The following is a 19,563-nucleotide window of genomic DNA, read 5'->3' on the forward strand; positions in this document are numbered from 1 at the left end:
CTTCCTGCCTGCACTGTGGCTCAACGTCTCCCTTCGCTCCATCCTGCTTCTTCCCCTCCCATCCTTGCACAGGAGTGATCCCTAATAAGCACCCTACCCTAAACTCCATCTCAGAGTCACTTCCGAGGTCCAGCCTGTGACCATCTCCTAGCAGCGAGTCTCTCCTGACACCTCTAAATAAAGCTGGCGCCTGCCACACTGGAGTCTACTCATCCTGCTTCGTTGTTCTCCATTCCACTTGTCACCTTCGGACACCCTGAGTGTTTACTTAAGTGCTTATTGAGGATCCCCTTCCCCCCAGAAGTGAGCCCCAAGGGCAGGCATTTTGTTTGTTTGCTCATCGCTGGGCACCCAGCGCCTAGAACAGCACCTGGACACACCAGGTGCTCAATAAATGTGTGTTGCGCGCCTCTGAAGCCCCAAGTGCATAGGAGGAAACTGAGGCACCAGGCGGCCCACCCCCTCCCAGTATATGGATGAGCGTGGCGCCTGCCGGTGTCCGCGGGGATGGAGGAGGGACCCGGCTCGGGCCAGGGGGCGGGAGGAAGAGGAGGAGGGGCGGGGCGGGCCAGGCCGTCAATCTCGCGCGGGTCGCCGCCGAGTGGCTAGTGCGATGGGCCCGGAGTCAGGTCAGGCGCCTCAGCCAATCGCGGCGCGCAGGGCCGCCGGGCGCGCAGAGCCCGCCTGCGATTGGCTGCCGACCGCTCACAGCAGGCTGGGGGCGGGCATGCGGGGAGGTCCTATCCGGCTGGGGCGTGGGGCGCGGGTTTCTGCGGAGTGCTGCGCGGCAGGTGAGGGGGACGCAAGTGAGCGGGACGAAGGTGAGGGCGTTGGGCGGGGAGGAGGAGGAGGGGTGCACAGGTGAGGTGGGGAACAGGTGTTCAGATGGGCAGGGGGCGCGTGAGCAGGTGAGGGGCCGTGAGGGGCCGAAGTGTGTGCGGGGCCGGGGGTGGTGGTGGCTGGGAAGGGGCGCGTTCACTTATGGGCAGGAGACCGTGCTCAGGTGAGGAGGGAGCGCGCGTAGGTGGAGAAGGTCCCCCTCCTCTTCATGAGGAGCAGCTGGTGCTCAGGTGAGGCGGGGCCAGAGGTGTAGGGGCGCCTGTTGGCCCACCCCGAGATGGCCCTTGAGTGGTGCTCTGATCCCTCGTGGTCGGAGCCCCCCTGTGGTGGGCTGCGATGCCCCCGCGGCCGGGTGGGTCGGCTCCTGACTCTTGGCTCCTGGATGGAGTTATGGGTTTGCAGAAATTACTGAACAGCCCTCTCTTCTCGCCTAGAAGCTGGGAGCGGGTAGGAAAGCTGAATTGCTTTACTAGGACTGCATCGGGGTGCTGGGCTTGATGCGCAGTGGGAAGTGCAGCGGTGCCCACAAAGGCGTTCTTAGCCTCCCAGGCCCTCAAGCTAAGGATCAGGGTTCACCAGAGAGCAGGAATTCCACACTGACCTTCTGGTTTATTTTGAGTAAAAGTTTGGACTTGGCAACTGTGACTTTCTGTCCTGATGGAAGAGGGGTGGCAGCAGGCAAGATGGTAAATCATTACACCTGCAGTTCACGTTTCCCTTGCAAAACCAGGGTGATTGGCAAGGCGAAGCACAGCTAACACTTGGAATACTTCTAAGCAAACCTCATGTGCAACTGCGGCTTAAAAAAAAAAAAGGTAGTTTTATGCAATAGATTACATAGTACAAGGTGTGACAAAAGTGAAGTGAAGTTGCAAAAGAAGTTGGATTTGAACTGATTTTTGAAAAGAAATGGAGAGCGTATGTATATTATATAGTAACTTGTGGAACACTCTGGAAGAGTACACATCAAAGTTTAATGATTCCTGGGGATGGATAGGAGTTAGGAGAATAGGATCTTCTGTTTTTCACATTTGACTTTTACACTTGTGTTTCAGTGAGCGTACACTTTGTGACTTGAAAGCAGAAGCCCCGTCTCTTCAGTCAAAACCTAAGTTTACCTTTTAGAATCAGGGTCTCTGGGTATTTCCTTCCACCTGGGGCTCATGGCTATTTCTAGAGGCCTCAGAAACTGCCACTCCCCAGTGGGAACCCCGACCCTCTCAAGGCGAGTCAGGCCAGAGCTCTCCAGCTCCAGGTGCTTGAAGGGGCCACACGGTGAAGGGAGCGGCCCCTGCATTTAGCAAATGAGGCTCTGGAATCACATGAGAGCTGAGTGACCACAGAGCCTTTTGGGGGCAGTGGGTAGAAACACACCAAGCAAACCCAAGGATCACCCCAAAGGCCGGTCTCACCATGCCTTGGGTATTGGTAACCGTACCCTGGTTAAAGCCACCAATGTTCCCAGAATTATGGTTCTTAGGACTCTAAGAGCTGTATAAAAAACTTTTCTGTTACTTTTTTTTTTTTTTTTTTGAGACACAGTCTTGCTCTGTCGCCCAGGCTAGAGTGCTATGGCATCAGCCTAGCTCACTGCAACCTCAAACTCCTGGGCTCAAGTGATCCTCCTGCCTTGGCCTCCAGAGTAGCTGGGACTACAGGCATGTACCACCAGGCTCGGCTAATTTTTTTCTATTGTTTAGTAAGAGATGGGGACTCTTTCTTGCTCAGGGTGGTCTTGAACTCCTGAGCTCAAGTGATCCTCCTGCCTAGGCCTCCCAGAGTGCTGAGATTACAGGCGTGAGCCACTGCACCTGTACACGGCCAATTTGTTAATGTTTTATTTAATTATTTTATTATACAAGTACATATGTACTAGAAAAAGGGAAAAATAGAGATAAAAAAACACCTATATTTCCAACCTATATTGCAACTCACCCTTTTGTTGTGACATATCAGAGACTATTTCCTTGTTGCTACACACAGAACAAACTTGTTCATTTTCACGGTTGCTGAGTGTTATGTGTAGGTATGTCATTATCTGATTTTCTGATAGATAGTCATTTGGTTGTTTCCATTATTTTGCAATCATATACAGCAAATTGCGATGGACGTTCTTGCATCTGCATATTTACACAGCCCTCAGAGTATTTTCCAGGATAAATTCCTACAAGTACCTGCTGGGTCAACTCCTAGGTCTCCCTGGCCTCTAGAAATGTCCTCACACCAGGAGGACAGCTCCTCTCCCCCTTGCCGACTCTGACTTGTATCGACTCTGACTTGTATCGTTCTTTTTCATCGTGAAATCCAGTTGGAGGCACGTCTCTATTTTTCAGTCTCTGCCACTCTTAGGACTAACACACTTCTAAAATGGACTCCCCCCGTTCCCATGTCGTTCCAACTAAATCTGTTCCTCTGTATAAGATCCTTAGAATAGTACTCGACATGGCAACTCGAAAGTTAGTACATGTCATCATTATTCCAAATTCCATTCCACAGCCTCCCAAGGGTGTCACAGAAGGTGGAGTTCCCACAGACCCAGCTCTGTCCCCTAGGTCAGAGTGAACCTACTGCAGTAGCAGGAGGACCTTCTCTGTCCTTAGCCTCATCTGTGAAAAGGGCGAACAGGTGCTAACTCTCCAGGGTGGGTATGAGAATCCAACAAGATAACTTGCGTTTGGCCCCTGGTAGATGCTAAATAGAGCTGTCTGTGACAGGTTGTATCATCCAGTGATGGCCCCAACAATAGCTCATGTCCTGATACATTGCCACTCCCCCAGCAAGAATTGGGGTCTGACCCCCTTCCTCTTTCCTCAGGGGAGGGCCCCTAACCGGCTTTATCTGTCTTCAGCCACCACCAGTCCTCATGGGCATCGAGACACGCAGGAAGGTCACCAAAGCCCCAGGGACTCAGACCGCAAGCCCAGGTTGTTCTCAGGGCTGCTCTGAGTCCTTGGGCTCTCTCTGGCTCCTGGAATGTGCAAGCTCTAGGTGGCTTCATTCTGGCTGAGGCTTTCCAGACCCATGTGGCTGCCTGTGGTCAGCGTCTAAAGAAAACCCTCTTGGTTTGTTGCCGCTCGTCAGGTCTGATCCACGTACGACCTTAAGGCCCATGGGCAAGCGCTGCCTACATGCGGACCGCCGTCCGTTCCAGCCATTGGTGTTAAGTCCAGGCACTGAGCCAGGCGGAGAAGCTCTGATGAGAGTGCCTGACACACGCGCTGCGCACACAGGCACACACGCCCACACCGGGCCCCTTTCGATTCGGGGCTCTGCGGCGTGAGCCTGTGGCTCGCTTGATTCCAGCAGGGGCCTTGTCTAACTTCCATCCTGAACTGTCAGCTCCCTGAGGGTTTCCCTCTTTGTGTCCCCTGCAGGACTGTGCTTCGGGGGAGCCACGCGCAGGCCTTCTGGAACGGGAGAGTCTCGACATTTTAAAGGGGCCAGTTCAGGAAGGAAAGCTTCCGTTCTGCTGTGAAGCCGCTGACGGGAGGTAAGCGTGTCTCAGCACCCTTGGTCCCTGGCACAGGCTGTGACTTTCAGCTTTGGAAAAGTAAAAACACACTGGTGCATCTGCTCTCAAGTGTTGACTGCTGTCTGTGTCTCAGGAGTAAAATGCAGTCTACCCGGAGCGCCTCCCGCCTCTCTCCCCAGCGTCTACCGCCAAGGCCTTACTTACACATTTATTACAAAATTCAGTGCTTGTGACAGAGGACCCGACTCCTGCGTGAATGAACTCTGTGATAGGCAGAAAATAGTAATTTGGTCTTGTTTCGATCCCTGGAAGATACACTCTTCCCTGGTGGCAACATTCTCCACTTGGTTTTTCCGTGCTGTTCTGAGGTCACACACTCCCTGTCTGTTTGCAGTTTTCCACCACGGCAGATAATGGAGGGATGACGTTGGTGCCAGGCATTGCCTCCACAGGGCTCGGCTGTGACCTGGGCAAGAAGCACGCCAGCCCCCTCAGCCTGACCTTCCCGTAAGGCAGGTGTGAGCACGGGGGCCAGGGGGTGGGGCGTTGACCTGGGAAGGTTTGGTGAGGAGCAAGACCGAGTCAGAAGCCTGGGGTTGTTGCCGCTCAGCAAGAAGCAATATGAGAGCCTCGGGGGAGGGAACTGGAAAGCGAGCTGGCCTGGCCAGGTGGCCGTGACCCCCACGATCCCCACGTTGATGTTGCTTAGGGTGTAAAATACTCCTCAGGGGCAGTTTTCTTGCGTCTGCTTCAATTCTTCAAATAGGAGCAGAGTGACCGCCACGTGCCAGGCTCTGTATTCGGAGTTAGGGGCTGTAGAGAGGTATGGCCCCTGCCCCTCAAGGACTCCACCCTGCCTTGTATGTCACAGGCTCTTCATAAACTACCCTGTGCTGAGGCTCCAGTTCTCACGCTACATAATGGAAATGTCTTTCATCATTGAAATTTGTTAAATGAATGTAAATTTTATTGAAGTAATTGATGCTCATGGTTTTTAAAAAGTCAGAATGTAAAAAGGTTTGCCAAAAAAGTTCTTTACCGCATCCTACATCCCACATCTAGCTTGCCAGCACCAAACACTTTCATTGTTTTAGCCACTTTTGTGGTGGTGTTTATATCTGCTTATTTCTAAGCAATTTGCTTTTAATACCCCAACTTTGCAAATTTCCTTCTGTACATCTAATAGTCAGTCAATAGCCAGAGTTGACCGTTGTTGACCCAAGTAATGTCCTATAATTATGGTTTGGTTTCTTTTTTTCCCCCTCGTATGACTTTTTATTTTTCCTGGAGTTAACGGTTTCCTCACGTTTTCCGAGTGGTGAGGTTACTGTGCATCTGTCGTTAATTCTGAGTGCTCTGACGGAGTTGCCACGCACACCAGTTGCTCTGCCCATGCAGACACAAAAAACTCATTTTCTCTCGCTCCTTCCTAGATGTTCGTCCTGTCCCCATGTGGGCTGGTTCCCGGCCGGTCTTGCCACACAGCTGTCACCCTGGGACTTGCCCTTGTCCTTTCGCCGGGCATCCCTTTAGCAGCTCTCTGGGATCCCCACTTTCCTGGACCTCATGTCATCTTCTTTAAATAACAGTTCCCTGGGGAATAGACTTCTAGGTTGAAAACAAAGCTTCCGTCAGAATGTTTTTCATCGTTGTCTTCTAGGATTCAGCTTGCCGTCAAGCAGTCCAAGGCTACCAGGAGTCTTAATCCTGGTTTTTCTTTGAAAGCCTTTAAGATCATCTTTTTTTATTGCTGATATTTTAAGGCTTCACAGTTATGAACTTGTTCTGAAAGTGAGGCTATCGCCACTTCCCCCAAATTAAAGTGTGAAGAGCAGCTGTGGGTACCTAGGGAAATTCCCTTTCCTCCCCGTTTTTGTAGCGTGATTATTGAGCACCCCATATGGGCCACTGTTCTAGAAGCTGGGAGTGGAGCAATGCAGGGGACACAGGACTCCTGCCCTTGGGTGCTTACACCCTAATGGGGGGCCAGGGGAGCAGACTATACCCATGTGCACAAATCAATAAAATAATCCTATATGGTGAGGAGAGTTATTAAGAAAATAAACTGCTGGGGGGAGTGCAAGCCTTGGCAGGGAACCTGGGGAGCAGCCACTTTAAATTGGCTGAGAGGGAAGGTCTCCCAAAGAGGGGACATTTTCCGTGATCCCTGAACAAGGACACCTGCAAACGTGTTCAAAGCAGAGGAAGTAACAGGTCCAATGAACGAGGATATGGATATGGGCTTTAAGGGCAGCCGGTTCTCTCCCACTGCCCTGGGGGTGGGAAATCATTGTCATCTCCTCCCTGCCTGGAACCTGCTGTTGGGGACAGGGTCCTGGGAAGGTGTGCTAAGGAGGCCAGGCCCCTGAGCAGTGGTGGATGCAGCAGGGAGAGGTGGTGTCTGTTCTTTGTGGACCAATCTGAGCAAGGTATCTCCTTCCTGCAGGGCCTGATGGCTGCAAAATCCCAGCCCAACGCTCCCAAAACCAAGAGTTCGGCCAGTGTCACCAATGGCAGGACTGTCTCTCAAGGGCAGTGGGGCCGTGCCTGGTAAGGATCTTGCCTGTTCTCCCAGTTGGAAAATACAGTGGGCTCTTAGAGGTTTCCAGCCTTTGGGATTTTATGGACCCAAAGGAAAGAATGACCTATTAAAAACTTTTTTATTGTAAAGTCTAACGAAAGGTAAGCAGTTTTCTACTTTATAGAGTAAGGAATTAAAAAAAGAAAATGCAGGACGCACTGTCACCAAACCACATAGAAGGGATATGGACTTTAAGGGCAACTGATTCTCTCCCACTGCCCTGGGGGTGGGACGTTGTTGTCATGGCTCACGTTTTGCCAGAGTGATGGGAACTTGGTGTGGGTGAGGGTCTCCCTGGCCTGGAACTGGGGAAACTGCCGGCCTCGGTGGTCGTGAAAGGCCTTCCTGCGTCCACGTCCTGGGCCCCGGGCTCTCCGTGGGCACCCACAGGCCCATCGAGCTGCCCGCCAGTTGCAGTGGAGCAGGCGCGTTGGGGGGCTTCCTCAGCAGCAAGAGGGCTTGGCGCTAAGAGCTGTGCCTTCTCTCGTGAGGTGCGGGTGGGCTTGAACAACGGGTCCCACGCATGAGGCCATCTTGGAGCCCCGCGTGGAGTCGGGGGGATGAGTGGGCCCCAAGTGACCGCCCACGTCTGTCCCGGCAGGGAGGTGGATTCGTTTTCCCTGGTGAGCGTCATCTTCCTGCTGCTCTTCGCGCCTGTCATCGTGTACTACTTCATCATGGCCTGTGACCAGTACAGCTGCGCTCTGACCGCCCCTGTGGTGGACATCGCCACTGGCCGTGCTCGGCTCGCAGACATCTGGGCCAAGACCCCGCCCATGACGAAGAAAGCGGCCCAGCTCTATGCCCTGTGGGTCATCTTCCAGGTCAGCACCCTGCCCTTTCAGTCAGGGCACAGCAGGCGGCGGCGGAGGGCGGGGGCGGGCCTCAGGCTGGGACAGTCCCTGTCGTCTGTCTGGGGCGTGGGATCCTGACTCAGGTTGACATTCAGGTTCCAGGACCCAGCAGGGCGTTACTTAGATGTACTTAGGTTCATCATCAGATGTAGGACAGGAAGCACCTGTTGGCATCCGTGTCCGCCACACCTTCGGGAGTGGCTGGATGCGGTTCCGGAGCATGCCCAGCCTTGCAGAACAGGCTGAGGATAAGGAGCGAGACCCGGTGGGAGGACAGGGGCCGTCCCAGGGAGGCCCTGTACTCAGTAGGAGGCAAGTCCTGCACCGGCCCATGGGAAGGAGCATCCCAACCCTGAAAGGGACCCTCAGTGACCAGAGACACTGCTAGGCAAAGCCAAGGCCTGCGTTTCCCAACAGGCTGTTGCGCAGTTCTGGTCAAGGACACCTTCACTCTACTCCCCTGCCGGCCTCCCCGCACTGAGGAAGTTCCCCAGACTGGGGTTGTTTTCGCAATAAACTTGGCAAACGCAGCCGTGTTGCTCATTGTCTGAACACAGGATGAAGTTTCCAGGAAAACGGTACAAGGAGAAGGCAGGCAGGCCTGGGTTTTCCTTCCCAGGAAGAAGGCTTGAGCCATTCATTATTTGCTGTTTCTCCCCAGGGTCTAAGATTTCGGGCTTCAGAATCCCTCACAGTTCAGGTCTCCTGGGCCCTTTGGGAAAAAAATGACAGGGGCAGCTGAATCACAATAGCCAAAAGGTTACTTGGCTTTGGCTCAGAAAAAGAAAAAGAAAGAAGAAAAAATAAAAAAAACCCAATAGCCCAAAAGTGGAAACTCTCCATCTGTCCGTCCACGGACGGCTGGGTACGTGGCGTGCGGTGTGTCCACCCATGGACAATGTTTGGCAGTCGGCAGGAGCGAAGTTCTGACTCACGAGACGGTGGTGAAGCTGGCCAGCACTGTGCCCAGTGAAGGAGCCGATGCTAAGAGACCACACACTGCGTGACTCCGTTTATGTGCAAAGCCCAGAGTGGGCAGCTCCACAGAGACGAGGCTGTAGGGAGGGGGAATTTGGAGTGACTTTGAATGGGAACGGGGTTCCCTTCTGCAGGGGTGAAAAGTTCTGGAATTAAGATAGTGGCAATGGTTGCGCAACCTTGTGAATGTACCAAATGCTGCTGAATTGTGTACTTTGAAAGGGTGAATTTTGTGGTATGTCAGTCATATCTCAATTTTTTAAATACCTCGCTCCCCCAGTAAAAAGTGACTGGGAAGGACTCGTGTGCTCTCCTGAGGGGGTGAGCAGGGCCCCCGGTAGGTGCCAGAGGCACTTTGGTGCCTCGGCTGGTAGATGAGTTTCCTGTTCAGGAATCCATTCAAAGCCCCAGCAGACCTGCGGTCTCAGCTCCCAGGAGCAATAACCTCTTCTGAGTAAGACCATAATTCTAGCCTGAGCAGGAGGGAGACCCCATCTCTACTAAACATAGAAAAATTAGCTGGGTGTGGTGGTGCACGTGTAGTCTCAGCTACTCGGGAGGCTGAGGCAGGAGGATGGCTGGAGCCCAGGAGTTGGAGGCTGCAGTGAGCTATGACACCACTGCACTCTAGCCGGGGCCACAGGGCGAGACTCTGTCTCAAAAAAAAAAAAAAAAATCAAAAAACCCAAACCATAATTAGGATTTCTCAAGTTCATGCTGTGTCAAAACATGGGTGTGCCCTCCAGGCCTCGGGCAATTTTGCATAACATTCTTTGTTCCAGGTGCTTTTGTACACTTGGCTTCCTGACTTCTGCCATAAGTTTGTGCCGGGCTACGTAGGGGGAGTCCAGGAGGGGGCCGTGACGCCTGCAGGTAACACCCTCCCCCCCCCACCCCGCCCTCCCAGGCTCCCCTCTGGGCTGCTGTGCCCCTCCCTTCAGCCCAGGGGCGGCCACCCTGAGGCCACCTCCACCCCAAGGCAACTTCTGCCCCAAGGCCTCTCACAAAATAAAAATGAGTTTCGCATGGAGATTTTTCACAGCACCAGGCCTCAAAAGGATTGAGGGTAGCCAGCCAGGGCTGTCCGAGTCACAAGGCTAAACATCACTTTCCTCCTTAAAGAGGGGACTGATGGGCCCCAGCCCCCTCCCCAGTCGCACAGCAGGTGATGCCCAGGCCCAGTGCCGCCCACGTCTGCAGGGAGGCCCTATCTGCATCCCATCGCTGAGAACCCGAGAAGAGCCCAGTTTCATGCCGTGTGGGGTGCAGACTGGAACCCCACCCGTCCCTGCCCGCAGAGAGCTCCTGGTCTAGTGGGGGGCTGAGACGCTCCCCGACAGTTGCAAGGGGAGCGTGGGGCACCATAGGCATCTCACCTGCTTCTGCCACTTGGCCCCAAACTCCCTAACAAACTGCAGACCCATCACTCAGCCTGTGGTCACTTAAGGAGACTCAGAGCCCAGAGAATAGAGTCACTTCCTTTCCTTCTTCCGAGGGCTCGGCAGGAGCATTGGTTCCTCAGCCGACCGTGTGAGGGGCGCTACTGGCCTTCTGACCCGGGAGCTGGGATTGCTGCAGACACTGACCGGCCTCTTCAGGGACAGTGCTGGGGGCCCTGGATGAGGGTCTGAGCAGCCCCAAAGGCCCAGAAAGCAAGTCGGGCCCAGCCAGGCGTGTGACCACCTGGCCAAGTCCCTTGACGCCTGTCAGGGACACACAGTTGATTTCTACATCTTCCCCCCACAGGGGCTGTGAACAAGTATGAAATCAATGGCCTGCAAGCCTGGCTCATCACGCACCTCCTCTGGTTCGCCGGCGCCTACCTCCTGTCCTGGTTCCCACCCACCATCATCTTCGACAACTGGATACCGCTGCTGTGGTGCGCCAACATCCTTGGCTATGCCGTGTCCACCTTTGTGATGATCAAGGGCTACTTCTTCCCCACCAATGCCAAAGACTGGTATGTTCTTAGTAGAGGCCATGCTGGATACTGAAAATGCTGTTCTTGCTCCTTGCCCGTCTCTGCTGCCTCGGATGGGAGGCTGGAGAAGCCTCGGAGGAGGAGGGGAATGGAGCTTGCTTGACCCTGGGGAACATCCTAAGTGTCTGGTGGCTTCTCTGGCCTCAGGAAGAATGCAGCTGACAGTGGCCAAGTCATCGTCTGTAGGGCCATCATGGGAGCAGGGAAGCCGGAAAGACAACTGCTGGCTCGGGACAGAGGCAGCCCATTGCCTCTTTCTTTGGAGTAGCGAGTGTGGCCTGAAACAGTCTTAGTGTGAAGAGTCTTGTTATCTTAACGGCTTTGACATAACAGCTTCCCAGGAGAGCCCTGCTGGTCGGGACCTATTCTCATGGACCTTGGGATGGACGGTGGTCAGACATTCATCTACCCACCCATCCACCTGCCCAACTATCCATCCATTCACACACCCACCCAGCCGTCTACCCACCCATCCACCTGCCCGACTATCCATCCATTCACACACCCACCCAGCCGTCTACCCACCCATCCACCTGCCCATCCATCCATCCATCCATTCACCCACTCATCCTATCCCATCCACCCATCTATCTGTCCATTCCATCCACCTGCCCATCCATCTATCTTCCCATCCATTCATCCATCCACACATTCACCCTCCTATCCATCGACACGTTTGGTGGGGTTCTCTTGTAGACAGCTGCAGGCAGTGGGGCTTACAGTTTAGGCTGGGAGACCCAAACAAAGTCTGTTTCCTCTAACTATTATACCTAGGCTCTTGGGAAATGTCTTTGGAAGATGATACTGTCTACCTTGTGTGTTATCAAGTAATGAGGCTGGCCTCCTATGGCTCATGGAAATCACTCTCACTGCCTTGTAATCACATCAGCTGCTTTAGACTGTGTTTGGCTGCTTTCTATTTAGCTTAACTGAAGGAACTAGACTCGAAAATAGGATTTTCTAACCCAGAAATCCCTGTGTGTACACAGCAAGCACACGGCGTTGGACAGGGTGCTTTTTTTCATTCTCCACTTAGGCATAATTTATGACATCACTTGCCCACGAGGGGCCCAAATGCCTGAGTTGACTTCAGAGCACGTGCTCGGGCTTCAGCAGCACACGCAGTCCAACAGGGCCAGCTCTGCAGCTCCCCTGTGCCGTGCGCTGGCACCTGCAGTCTCCCGCCCTTCCCGGGAGCAGAGTGGGCATCCTAAGGGCTGCCACCTGGCTAAGGATGTCTCTGCTGAGCCATAGCTGAACAGAAAGTGGAAGTAAATTCGGGTGTTGGGGAGCCAGCCAAACTGAAGCGTCCTCAGCCACATGGGTCCTGGCAGCTCACAGCAAGCCTGTGCCCTGGCCGTCTCACGTAACCTGTCGGGACCCTAGGCCTGTGCTGAGCACCCGCTAGGCAAGGTAGGCTGTGTGTTGGGAGGTATGCTCCCCCACTAAATGTATCTTTTATTTATATTTTTAGCAAATTCACAGGCAATTTCTTTTACAACTACATGATGGGCATTGAGCTTAACCCCCGAATTGGGAAGTGGTTTGACTTCAAGCTGTTCTTCAACGGACGCCCTGGGATTGTCGCTTGGACCCTCATCAACCTGTCCTTTGCTGCTAAGCAGCAGGAGCTCTACGGCCAAGTGACCAACTCCATGGTCTTGGTCAACGTCCTGCAGGTACCCGTCGTGGCCAAAGAGGGTGGAAGCGCTGACACCTCCCGGGCCCTGGGAAAATCCCCAAGCCGGAGAGTTAATCCACCACTTTTCAAAGAGTCAGCCACCCTTCCCGGGGTCTTGGGCAGCGAGCACGTGGTGGGAGAGGCCATCACCGCGAGCCTGGTGCTGCACCAGCCTAGGGAGGGGAGGAAGCTGTTGTCACACAGCCCGGCCTGGCCCGGGAAGGTCTCCCTTGGGGATGGCACCCAGGGGAGATCTGGGGGTGAGTGGGCATTAACCAGGTACGGTGGAGGCAAGAGTGGGAGCTCCAGGGGGAAGGAAGGGCCTGTGCAGAGTCCCTGTAGTAGGAGGTGATGGCAAGTCGGAAACTGAGGAACGTCCTAGCTCCTGAGCAGAGCGCGTGCGGGAGCTCAGAGCCAGGTGGGGCTGGAGATGGATAAGGCCATGTCATCTGGGCTCCGTAGGCCTTGTGGCATTTTTTATCTTTATCTTAAAAGCAGCAAGGCCCTGCACATGTGCGCTGAGCAGGGGTGGAGGGTGGCCGGGATCAGGTGTGTTCCAAAGGGCCCCCCAGGAGCTGAGGGGAGAGCTGGCTGGAAGGGCCCTGAGTGGGTGAGGAAGGCCAATCAGGAGGCCCTGGCATCACTGGGGTGGGGTGGACAGGAGGGCAGGGCTGGGAGGGATGAATGCACCCCTTCCTCGGGCAGGTACCGTTCCAGGCCCTGAGAACCTGGGCTGGATGTGACCCGAGGGCCATGGGCTTGTGGGGAGTAAGGACAGAGACTCCTTTACTCCGCCCTCCACCCATGTCCCAGGCACGGTGGGAAGCTCCCGTCTGTGCTCCAGGAGAGCAGGGGTCGGTCAGTGGCTGTCCCTATCTTGCAGGCCATCTACGTGCTGGACTTCTTCTGGAACGAAACCTGGTACCTGAAAACCATAGACATCTGCCATGACCACTTTGGGTGGTACCTGGGCTGGGGCGACTGCGTCTGGCTGCCGTACCTTTACACGCTGCAGGTGAGGAGGGGGCAGAGTGGGTGGGGAGCCCCTCCAGAACATGGGCAAGGGTCCAGCAGGGCGTTCTGCAGCTCATTCCACAGGCCTGCCCCAGGGGCACCTTGGTAAAGAGCCCGTGTGCTAGAGTTTACAGCCCGGTAGGCCATGGGCCCGCCCCAGAGCAGCCCTGCTTTGATCCGAGGGTGTGCTGGGCTCCCACGTGCGGCAGCCGCTTGGGAAGCCTGAGAGGTGCCACCTGCCCCCTTTACAAGTGAGGAGGCCCGAGACAGAACATGCCCGAGGGCACTGGCTTAGTGGGCAGCATGGCAGGGTTGTGCAGGAGTGGAGGGAACCACGTGGAAAGGCTCTGTCGGCTGTTTGGGACGTGGCTGGTGAGGCGCGGGGTGTCATAGCGGGTCTGTGGATGACGGTGGTGCAGGCTGAGGACGTGGAGCTGAGCGCCTGCCCGAGGGCCCTGGGAGCAGGACGCTCACGGCTCACTGCAGAGCGCCTGGCAGATGGGGAGGAGCCCCGGGCGCCAGCCCCACACTCACACCAACTGCAGGTCCTCAGGGGCCCGTGAGGTCCACTGGACCCCTTTCCCTACCTGGCTGGCTGCGGGCCTGCTGGTTCCCCGGTTCTGTGGGCTCCATTTCCCAGGCGCGTGAAACCGTGGCAGCAGATCTCACTTGTATAGCTCTTGCTGTGTATGTGTTAAATATGTATACACATTTTTCCATGCTATTAATGTACATGTGTTGGCGTTCTCCAGAGAAATAGAATCAATGGGGAGGTGTGTGTGTATGAGAGAGAGAGGTTTGAGCTCAGGTGATTGTGGGGCCTGGCGAGTCCAAACTCTCTGGGGCAGCTGGAGGCCCAGGGAAGAGCTGATGTCGTGGTGCACTGGGACGCCGCCGTCTTTTGGCAGAATTCCCTCTTTAGGGGAACGTGGTCATTTAAGGCCTTCAACTGATTGGATGCGGCCCACCCACATTGCAGAAGGCACCTGCTCTGCTCAGTCTACTAATTTAAAGGCTCATCTCATCTGAAAAAATACCTTCACAACAACTGTTTGACCAAATACCTGGGCCCAGTGGCCTAGCCAAGTTGACACACAAAACTGACCATCACAGTATCATATTCAAATTATATTTCCTATGTATTTTATATTCACACAATATATGAGGTGAGTGGATATGCGTGTATGCATACTCAGGCAGGTGGGCAGGTGGCTTTGCTCATTTGAGGCCCACAACAACCGTCGAGGTAGGTGCTTTTACAGAGAGGAAACCGAGGCACGGCATGTCAGAGGCAGAGCCAGGACTTGACCCCAGGCCGCCCGCGCTCCTGCCCGCTCCCCGGGGGAGGCGCTGCGTGACCCCTTCCCTCTCGCCCCCCAGGGTCTGTACTTGGTCTACCACCCCGTGCAGCTCTCAGCCGCCCACGCCACGGGCGTCCTGCTGCTGGGCCTGCTGAGCTACTACATCTTCCGCATGGCCAACCACCAGAAGGACCTGTTCCGCCGCACGGACGGCCGCTGCCTCATCTGGGGCAGGAAGCCCAAGGCCATCGAGTGCTCGTACACGTCCGCCGACGGGCAGAAGCACCACAGCAAGCTGCTGGTGTCGGGCTTATGGGGCTTGGCCCGCCACTTCAACTACACCGGCGACCTGATGGGCAGCCTGGCCTACTGCCTGGCCTGCGGGGGCGGCCACCTCCTGCCCTACTTCTACACCGTCTACATGGCCGTGCTGCTGATCCACCGCTGCCTGCGGGACGAGCACCGCTGTGCCAGCAAGTACGGCAAGGACTGGGAGCGCTACACCGCCGCCGTGCCCTACCGCCTGCTGCCTGGGATCTTCTAAGGCAGCGGTCCCCAACCTTTGTGGCACCAGGGACCAGCTTCATGGAAGACAGTTTTTCATGGACGGGGGCGGGGTGGGGCAGCGGCGCTCGAGCGGTGATGCAAATACAGATGATATGGATGAAGCTTTGCCACTTACCAGCTGCTGTGTCCCCCACTCCTTGTTCCCAAGTTTCATGGAAAACTATTTTTCCACAGACAGGGGGCCGGGGGGAGGGCGTGTGACAGAGTTCTGCAGGCTGGGCCCTAACAGGCCACAGACTAGTACTGGTCCGCAGCCTGGGGGTTGGGGGCTGCAGTTCTAAGGCACCGTCCCAGGGAGAAGCCCCTGGGCGGCTGTGAAGAGCATGTTCAGCCAGGTCCCTGGGGGCTGGCATCCCAGCTCCGCCCGCTGGTGAGCCTCAGTTTACTCATCTGTGACAGAAAGAGCCTGGCACTGGGCGGGTCTCTATAAGTAATGGTGCTCTTTCCTTTCCCTTGTCCAGAGGGGACTCCTGAGAGTTTACACCAACTGCTTTTGCCAACAGAAGTGACTATCTCTGTTCAGTGCCCCGAGGGCAGGAAGATGACCTTTACTAGCCCTTTAGGGACAGAGTTTCTTTGTACTGAGAGTCCAGGCTGCTCCACTGCCTAGACAAACTGGTATCTGACACTTAACAGGACGTAGTCCAGCTCCCTGTGATTAGGACTGCACTTGTTCTTGCTAAATAAAAGTCGGAGTGAGCTATATCAGGTGCCTTTCAGCTCCGCCCCGCCCTTCATTACCTGCAGTGCAGCAGTGGCCGGGCCCTGGTACGATTTCTCTTCTGCAGCCTGCACAGTGTTAAACTGGCCAGTAGAGGGCGCTGGGGCAGTGTGGGAGGGAGGGGATTCTTGCTCCCACAGCTCGGCTGCCAGAGGTGTGGTGTGGGGACATCCAGGGGTCTGGGTGACGATCTGGGCAGGGTCGTAGTTCCAGCTGTGGCCTTCCTGATGTTAGACAGATGGGCTCTGGTCCCGACCCCCCCGTGAGCCCCGCCCGGCAGCCGTGGCCTCCTGCCCCCGCCCCCCCCCCCCCCCCCCACCCCGCAGGGCCGTCTCCTGCTTGCCCCGTGACCCAGAGAGAGCCTCCCCGTCCAGGGGCGCCATGCCTTTCCCACGAGATGGTCTGACTCCCCGGCTCGGGGAGGGATATCCTAAAGTGTTTGCTTGCCTGGGAGCCTCTCCCTTAAACCCAGGGATTCTGTAAAACTCTTTTTAAACATTAGACTTCTAGTAGAGTTGATCTTTCCATTAAATTTTCGTGTGAAAATAAATGACTGCGGTTTCTGTCTCCTGTCTGGTCCATGAGGGCTCTGATGCCCAAGAAGCACGTGGTTAGGTACGTGGGTGCAGCATCCGACGTTGGGTACCCCCCAGGGCATTCGGGTGGGTGGTGCCACCCTTCCCCCTTCCCGAAGTCAGCCCTTTGCTGGGGCTATTTTTGGGCTGGATGTGGAGTCGCCAAAGGGAGGAAAGCCCAGCTTGGCCACCTGCCCCCAGCAAGTGAACAGAGCGGCCAGAAGGATGGTGCCAGGCTTGTCTTTCGCCAGGAGAAACTAGTGGGGGAGACAGGCAGAGGGCCCAGGGCAGGGAGGCCAAGCTTAGGGTGGCTGGGCTGCCTCAGGTTAGAACAGCTGCCCCCACCTCCACTAGGGCTGACTTTAGAGCCATGGTTTTCAGACACTGGTGCCCGCCCTGCCCACTTGAGAATGTGGGCCTGAGGGGTCCCAGGCATTGTGTTCCACACACCACATGGGTGATTCAAATACTGGCCAGACCAGGACCACTGCCCTGGATGGTGCTGAGCGGAGTTGACCCTTCCTTTTCTTCCCAGACGTTGAGCAAATTAATTTTGCGGAGGCTGAGCATGGAGATCTTCAGTTTAGATGTGCGCCCCCTGCCTGCCTTTGAGTTCTACCTCCACGGTTTGACAGCTGTGTGGCCTCGAGAACCTGCCTCTACCAATTGGCTGAGGGTCTTTCTTCGGTTTGCTTTGTCTTTTGGCATCTCTGAGCCAGGCTCCAGGTTTCTCTTTTGTGCCCGTGCGTTTGTGCGGTGGCTGTGGCTGTGGCTGCCTCCCGCTGGCTCCCAGGCTGTCTGCCTCTGCTCAGACGTGGGGGAAGCCCCCAGTCCCTCCGCAGGAGAGAACAGGCTGAGCCCAGGAGCCAAGCTTAGTGCCAGCCTTGGCCCTTCGAAATTCTCAGTGAAGCCACAGCCCCCGGACCTCTGGGAAGCCGGCCTGGCCTTCTGCCTCCTTCCACGGTGAAGGGCAGCTCAGACCTCATGGCCATAGGGCACGTCAGTGCTCTCTGATAAGGAGAAGGTTATCAGACACAGACAGGGCCAGAGCAGGGATCATTGTCCCAGGAGGTTGCAACTGACCTGTCCCACCCTCTCTTACGCCAGGTTTGCGAAACTGTGCAAGGCCTCTCTCCCAGAACTCAGCCTACTGGCTCCAGCAATGTGTGTGAAATGTCACCTCCAAACCTGCTTTCTGATCCGCAGTTAATAATTAATTGCTAATCATATGTCTGTGCTCTCTGGAGGAGCTGGGCAGATTGCAGGCACTGTCTGTGACAACAGAGCAGGGTCCAGGGTCTGAAGCAACTCGCCCCAGATGACACAACTAGCAAACCCAGGAGTCGTTTCTAGCCCTGCCCCGCTGGGGATGGGGCTAGGGGAGATGCTGGTCGAAGGATGTAGTTTCAGTTAGACAGGAGGATACATTTCTGAGATCTGTTGCATAGTGTGGTGACCACTATGAGTGGTTAATAAGAGTTAATAATAATGTATGTTTAAAAGTTGCTAAGAGTAGACTTTAAGTGTTCTCACCACAAAAAAGTAAGCAGGTGAGGTGAGGATATGTTAATTAGCTTGATTTTGCCATTCCATAATATGTACACATACCAAACATCACACTGTGCCCCATAAATATTATTTGTCAATTAAAAATAAAACTTATAAATGATGAATGAAGATCTGAAAACTGTTCCGTTTCTCAATTAGAGGAATGAACATTAATATCATGTGATCCTCTGTCTTGACTGCCACGCTGGCAGCTTTATCACAACGGTGGCGCTGGCATGGCCAAGGTCAACAAGAGGCCGGTGGCATCCCCTGGCCAGCTCGGAGGGCACAAACTGCAGTCTTTCTGGAGGCCAACTTCAGCACGTACGTGCAGACACTTCGGGAGATAAATACTCTTTGATCCATTAATTCAACTCAAGAAATTGCCTGAGAAATTCAACGAAGGAGAAATACATTTGTCAATAAGGACGTTCATGCAAGTCTACTTAATACTAATTAATAATAAAGTTATTCAGATGAAGTATATCCAGGAAAGAAGGACATGCACCAAAGTTTAGCACTGCCGATAGCTGCATGGTGGGCAATAGATGATCAGTGTTGGTTGTTTTTCTGTATTTTTCATACATTTTATTTGCTTTTCAGTGACTCCTCTGCAGGGGGAGGATTAGGAATGCTCATGGTACTGGACAGAGGAGAGGCATTTGTGTTTAATAAAGCACACCTTCCCATCCTAGGCAGGCCAAAGAGAAAGGGCAGGACGGTTTCCACACAGGATTTCGTGCCGCTGAGGGCCGGCTGGCCTTGGCTTCACTGATGTCACCTGCTGATAGAACTATTCCAACCGAGAGGCCAAGCCGTTGTCAATCCGCGTCTGCTCAGAGCGACTTGCCTGGGGGAGGGCTCTGCTGGATGTGGTGTGGTTCGCCAGTTAGGCCAGGCCACGCCCAGCCAGATTTTCTGGTTAAGGGGCCTAGTTGAGTAGAACGTTACATGCAAAATTAAGATCCAAGTCCACCCGCGTGTCTCTTATCAGGACGGGCAGGTGGTTCTCCCTGAATGCCTTCCCAGCCCACGGGACCACCTCCCCCTCTTACCAAACTCTGACCTCCAAGTCTGCCAAGAGATATTTAACACATGAACTGCCACGTGAGCTGTATTTAACTCATGCCAGTTTTGAGCCCAGGGTCTCAGGAAGCATATGAAGACTCAATTCTCCAAAACAAATTCAATAAGTGTGTCGTGAGTCACATACAACTCATGGCATGTGGTGTAAAAATGGATTCTAGCACCATGTGAGTTGCATATAACTCACACACAGAAAACAATAAAAAATAACCAATTTTTCATTAAATTAGAAAGGATGGTTTTGTTTTTGAAGTTTTGCTTCTTTTGCCCCTGTTGCATCCCCAGCCCCGAGAACACTGCCTGCCGCATGCCAGCAGCTAAGTCTCCCAGCTCCTGCCTTGTGCTGGGCATGGCTGGGAGGACA

At 54.6% G+C, this 19,563-nt stretch overlaps 1 protein-coding gene across 1 annotated transcript; it reads left to right on the top strand.

Annotated features, from left to right (window-relative positions):
* Positions 1 to 736: 736 nt before the first annotated feature.
* DHCR7 (7-dehydrocholesterol reductase) lies at positions 737 to 16,158 on the top strand. Its single transcript, XM_069471698.1, has 9 exons — positions 737 to 821; positions 4,215 to 4,330; positions 6,759 to 6,862; positions 7,495 to 7,717; positions 9,508 to 9,598; positions 10,472 to 10,685; positions 12,181 to 12,385; positions 13,271 to 13,402; positions 14,782 to 16,158. Exons 3-9 carry the CDS (start codon positions 6,765 to 6,767, stop codon positions 15,244 to 15,246), a joined length of 1,428 nt encoding a protein of 475 aa, XP_069327799.1. The 5' UTR covers positions 737 to 821; positions 4,215 to 4,330; positions 6,759 to 6,764; the 3' UTR covers positions 15,247 to 16,158.
* Positions 16,159 to 19,563: the final 3,405 nt, after the last annotated feature.

This window comes from Eulemur rufifrons, chromosome 6 (assembly GCF_041146395.1).
Source record: "Eulemur rufifrons isolate Redbay chromosome 6, OSU_ERuf_1, whole genome shotgun sequence".
Taxonomy (NCBI): Eukaryota; Metazoa; Chordata; class Mammalia; order Primates; family Lemuridae; genus Eulemur; species Eulemur rufifrons.